A 6,286-nucleotide genomic window follows, 5' to 3' on the forward strand; every position below is an offset into this window, starting at 1 on the left:
ATCACCATGCTTCTCAAGTATTATTTACGTGGGCCTACCTGAAGTATCTACCAGGTAGGGCTCTGCATACAGTTGTAGTTCGGTTTCAAGGAGGTTCCTTCTGTAATAAAGACAGCAATACACTTTGAAGTGCTTCATATCGGGGTTCTCTACAGTTAATGTTGTACAATGTCCAAGTAGATGTAGAATTCCTTAGAAATTGGGGAAACGAGGTCGGCAGATGTTACAGAGAAGGAGAAAGAATAAACCGGAGAATAAAATAAAAGTAGAGGATTGGAATCACTCACTCACTCGTGGAAGTGAGCCCTTCTTGAGAAGCTGATAATTGTGCAGCCACTCAAGAATTTCGCAGCATTTTATGGAACCCCAGGGTTCATTGCCGTGTTCACAAGAGCACTACACCGAACCTATCCCGATCCAGATCAATCCAATCTAAACCATCACATCCTACATCTCTACAATCAATTTTAACATTGTCCGCCCACCTATGTCTTGGTCTTGCCAGTGGCCTTCTTCCTTCCGGCTTTCCCACCAATATGCATTTGCATTCCTCATCTTTCCTATTTGTGCAACATGCCATACCCATCTCATTCACCTTGACTTGATCGTTCTAATTATACTTGGAGAAGAGTACAAGTTATGAAGTTCCTCATTATGCAGTTTTCTCCAGCCTTCTGTCACTTAATCTCTCTTTGGTCCAAATATTCACCTCAACACCTTGTTCTCAGACACCTTCAGTCTGTGTTTCTCCCTTAAAGTCAGAGGCCAGGTTTCACACACATACAGAACCACAGGCAGAATTATATTTTTGTATATTTTAATTTTTAAGTTTTTAGATAGCAGATGAGAACTGAATGAATGGTGGCAAGCATTACCGAGTTCAATCTCCTCTTAATTTCCTCCTGAATCAGATTTTGATTTGTTATCATCGTTCCCAAATATCTGAACTGTGCCTCATTTCTAGAACATCTGTTGCCCCTCTTTATGTAATGATTTTGCCCTAAATTTTGGTGACGAGACAGGAACATACACTTAGTTTCCTTTGTGTTTATTTCTAGACCAACACCATTACTGGCATCAATTGAAGTTTATGTATTTTTCTTTATGGAATCTATATATCACCCAGTAGATTCACATCATCAGCACAGGCCAACAGTTGATGTGTCCCATTTAATTTCAGTCCCACCTGGTTTTCTTGGACCTTCCTAATGGTATCATTATCATCAGTAATCTGTCAGACGACAGGTCCACAGTCTCTTCCAAAACAATTCCTCCACTTAATGCGATCTAGAGCTTTCTCCTTCAAATGACAGTATCCTCTTCTGTCCCCAAGGTCATCCAGCATCTTCTTACGTCTTCTTCCTCGTCTTCTTGTCACTTCTATCCGCCCCTCTCTCTTTCCTTCAATAACTTCCTAATGGTATATTCTAAAGCAAATTTGAAAAGCTGTGGTGATTAGGCTTTTAGACTATTCTGGATAGGAAAATTATCTAACAAATATTTACCTATACGGACTTTACCATATGTTTTGTTTAAACACATTTTAATCAGCCTGACTAGTTTCATGGGTATCCCAAACTCTATCAGAATATTGTACAGTACTTCCCTCCTAACTGAATCATAGGCTTTCTTGAAGTCTACAATAGCTGGTGTACTGTCTCAATGCACTCCCATTTTTTTTCCTTATCTGAAGAATGCAAATATCTGATCAGTAGTTGATCTGTTATGTCAAAACCCACACTGATAATCCTCAATAATTTTATCTATGCATGGACTTAACCTTGAAAGTAGAATATTGGATAAAATTTAGTATGAAGTTGATAGCATTGATATCCCTTGATAATAGCTACAGTCAATTTTATCACCCTTCTAGTGAACTGGTTCAGTAAAGGACTCCTTCCACTGATCTGATTATTTTTCTTTATTCAAAAATAATTAATTAGCTCATGGATCTTAGAAAGTAATATTCGCCTCCTGCTTGAGTAAGTTCTGCCGGAATTTGATCACTAAATGGCGATTTACACCTTTTTAATTTTTCAATAGCAATTTCTTCATCCTCAAAAGGCTAGGATCAGGTATTAACGGCTCAGTTGTATGGATTTCTGTCTGCCTAACATCACTGACCCTATGTACAGTCAATAACTGAGAGAAGAAGTTCTTCCACATATTCAAAATGTGGGAATCTGCAGGCAGATCACCATTCTCATCCTTCACTAAGTTACTTCTGGGGTGGTAACCCTTCTTGAAGTGATTTATTCCTCTATACATACATCTAACATTCCAAGTACCAAATCTCATATCGATTTTCTTTCGCTTAGGTCGTTTATCCAAGGAATCCGTCCAGGTTTGAAGCTTCTTGCAAATTTTCGTAACAAGCTTATTTTTACGGTGAGAGTTATTAGCACCACTCCCAAACCCCAAGTTGGAGGACCATCCTTTGTCAACTGTCCGCGACTGATAATTCAATATATTCACTTCTACCCTCCATACCTAGAGGGCGTCTCCTCTACCCGCAACCTGAGGACGCGCCATGCCGTGGTGACAAGGGACCCACCTAACATGGTAGAGGATTGGGAATAGATTTCTATAACTTAAATTGAAATGAACTGGCAAGGAATACAGTTTAGTGATGAGTTTTGATGTTAGCGGTCACGAACCGTCAGTTTGTTATATTATGAAACGCACTGGTGGGTCCATCGCGCATGAAGAGTTCCTCTCAGCCATTCAAAAATTTAAATGTAAATGATACCAGCAAATTTCAACGAACTCAACTTCATAAAATCTAATGAACATAACCACTATCTGCAAGGCATTCCTCCTACTATTGCAAACCGACATCCTTACTTATATAATCATTAAAATGTTTTCCTTGTGCTGTGTGGGCTCCAGAGCTGCTCTGAACGCTTCGGAGTAGGCAAACATTTCTTGTTTTTACCAGGAATCAAACCCTGGCCCTCCAGTCCGTCGCTATGCTGAGTTATCCCGGTTTCTCTTAGTTAGATAATTACAAGGAATGTTTTTAAAACGTGCGCACTTAGTTCTGAATATTTGCAGGTGAACAAGGAATTGTGGTGGGTTTCATCAACTCTGCGATACATGTAGTCATGTATTTCTACTACATGGTGGCAGCGATGGGCCCAAAGTACCAGAAATATCTGTGGTGGAAGAAGTACATGACTTGGATACAACTGGTAAGTTTGCCGATGACAAATGTTTGGTCGCCTAGACTTACATTTTTGTCGAAATTACAAGTAATTTTCTTCTGCATGTGTCCGATACAACCACACTATTACAAGGGCCCTACGTGTACCGAATGTTGATAGAAGTTACTCGCCGTAAAAGCATTTCGTACACAGACTCTACGTAAATCCACTTAAGATTCGTGATGAGAATCTTAAAATTCCATCTTCTATGGAACCCGAAGTAACACTGACATATTCATGATAATTAATTGCAGTAGAACGCCGGTTATCCGAATTTTCAATTAACCGAATCATCGTAACCAAGGGCTGCGTCTGCTCAAGAAACATCATTGTTGGGCTTTTTCAAATAAAATGTAAATGAAAATTTATAATTAAAATCATTAACTTTTTATGTATCGTACGTTTTCAAGTTTTTTTTGTTTTATTATTATAATAGTGTTCTGCGACCGCCTTTGTGGTCTGGTGGTCAAAGTTCCTGGCTACAGATCCAGAGATTCGGGTTCGATTCCCGGTTCTACCAGATTTTCTGAGAATAAGTGGGTCTGGAACGGGGTCAACTCAGCCTCGTGAGGATAATTGAGGAGCTATTTCAAGGAAATAGAGACTCGGGACTAGAAAACCGAAGTTAACAGCCGTGGGGATCCGTTGCGCTGACCACGTGACATCCTTTATCCGCTAAAGTTGGCACTGACTTCGCCGACAAGCGGCGGTCGCTCTATCGGTATAGTTCGCTAGCGGACTGCAGGCCACAGAATAGTGTTCTGGGGTGTTTTTTCTTGGATAAGAATTTAATTCAGTTAGCTGAATTACATTTATCACTAATTCGGATAATCGGCCTTCTACTCTATTTGTTACTCCCTCTATACCGAGCTAATATTGATAGTGTAACGTTATTCTTAGTCCCAGCTCCAACCTGGATTATCACACTATCATCTCCTACCGGCTTTGCGCTAAGCTTACTTGCGGCTAACCTGTATAAAAACAGTACGAGAACTTCCTATTCAGATTAAAATTACTTAACGTGTTTCGTTACTGAAGACGCCGTAGTTGGTTTATTTAACAATCTACAAATAACGGCTACAATTAATTATCACAATATTCCGGGTTTCCACACTTTACAAACCCTACAACAAAATCTCTTAACACAATCTTCACTTGTCTTCACGTACTAATAACGCGGGAGGGATACAAGTCTCCCTGAATTACACACTCCAGATATAACTGGTTATCCCGAACTATCACTGATTCTCGCACACGCGTCTGTAGCTCGTAACTTGCGAACTGAGAACTCGTTGATAACACACTGACTCGTAGGCTTGCTCGGAACTATCTAACTAACTAACGTTATAACTAACGTTATAACTTATAACGTTATAAGTTATAACTAACGTTATAACTCGGCGGCTGCTGCTATATGTCAACTCGACTCGGCGACTGTTACTTTATAACTCGGCGGCTGTCACAGTACAACTCGGAACTGTCTTCGGCGATGGCCAGGTTACAATTAACTGGTAGCTGCTGTGCAGTTCCCTTATATATCCGCAGTGGTGCCTGTTGCGCTCCACGTCACAGTAGGAAGTTGATTGCGGGTACGTAGCGTTTCGCGTTACGTCACCGCGGAGGGGTGGGAGGGGAGCGCTGACTCAGCCGCCGCGTCACTGCTGGTGGGGGGGGGAGTTTTCCTTTGCGCAACATGTCACATTACTATAAAGCCCAAACTTCTGTTGGACCCATTTCTAAATTTCGTGTACAGTCAATGAAATGCAGAAAAGTATATTTGCCTCCACGTATTTATACGCTGTATTAATTACCTTTGTCAGCATGAAGAGTTATTTGTGCCGTTCATTAGCAATCCAACAATAGATCTTCAACTGCACCAAAATATTCCTCTGAGTACGTACATTAATCAGGAATTAATTAATCATTGCAAAGAGAGCATCTGGAATATATGACAAAACTTTGTCACTGAGCTTAATTAAACACCACAACATGAAGGTATGGAGGAGATGATGCATAACTCCACGCATTCTTAACTTAAGCACTAGATGAAGATGAATATTCAACTTCATGCTCCGGCCACTTCGCCTCTTGGCAAGCAGCCTACACCTCCTACTCCTTCTTTATTTATTCAGGGTAGTTAAGTGAGCCAAGACGAGGTTTGGGCGTGGTGGTGAAGAAAATATGCCAGCCCCTAAATGGAATCGATTTTGGCCGCCCAGCCCGTACCCAGTAGCTAACCCTCACTGAGCTATCCTTGCAGATAAGCACAGGTCTATCAGGAGATGTAAACATGCTAAGATACTCACTAAAACACTGTTTGTTGACAGGGACAGTTCGTGTTAATCCTGGGCTATCTCATTTTTACCTTGGCCTCGGACTGTCACCTTCCAAGACAGCTTAGCATCTTATTCAGTATAAACACTTGCATCCTGCTGGGCCTGTTCACGAACTTCTATCTCCAAACGTACAAGAAGAGGAAGGAACTGGACTAAAGGCAACTTTCTTGTAAAGTTCTAAATGGTCAAATGAAGAAATGGAGCAGTCCAGTCACTCTTCGTGGATAATTATTGCGTTCTAAGCCATGCCATGGAGACTGACTAGTAGGTAATTTCGTTGATATACTTATAACAGAGCGGATCATCTCTGGATCGACCGAGAGATGAGATGCCCCCGCCTTTGGAATTGGCTTCTGCGCCTGAATGGATATGCTGACACTTCCCGCCCCACAGCCAAGTCATAGCTCTAACTATTGCATTTAGTCTGGCAGGAAACATATTCTCTCTGCTTTTATGCCCCTTCGCAACACCGTGGGGAGAGCCTGAGAAGTTCGCCTAGTCCGTCCGTACGCCGGACATTCGGGAATCGCAGTACCGATTTTCATGAAATTTGGTATAAGAAGTTCTTATGAGAAATTGTCAAGCCACTCCAATTCTGACTTGGAGCTGATAGGTATAACGAAGACTTTACATAAAAATATGTATGAGTTCTTGTGCGCACCTTGCTAATATTTTCTTTTTTTTTTTAACAAAGATATTTTAAACAGTTGTGGAGATAAATAAAGTACATGTTTTATATTCAATGAA

General features: G+C 40.9%; 1 protein-coding gene across 1 annotated transcript in view; it reads left to right on the forward strand.

The window, feature by feature from the left end:
• The window catches only part of LOC111870241 (elongation of very long chain fatty acids protein 1), a 22,388-nt gene extending 16,102 nt beyond the window's left edge, over positions 1-6,286 (forward strand). The window contains exons 6-7 of the mRNA XM_023862352.2: positions 3,055-3,191; positions 5,531-6,286. Coding sequence (XP_023718120.1) covers positions 3,055-3,191; positions 5,531-5,695 — 302 coding nt within the window. The 3' untranslated portion in view covers positions 5,696-6,286. The remainder of the gene's footprint in view (positions 1-3,054; positions 3,192-5,530) is intronic.

The sequence above is a fragment of the Cryptotermes secundus genome, unplaced genomic scaffold (assembly GCF_002891405.2).
Source record: "Cryptotermes secundus unplaced genomic scaffold, Csec_1.0 scaffold75, whole genome shotgun sequence".
Lineage (NCBI taxonomy): Eukaryota > Metazoa > Arthropoda > Insecta > Blattodea > Kalotermitidae > Cryptotermes > Cryptotermes secundus.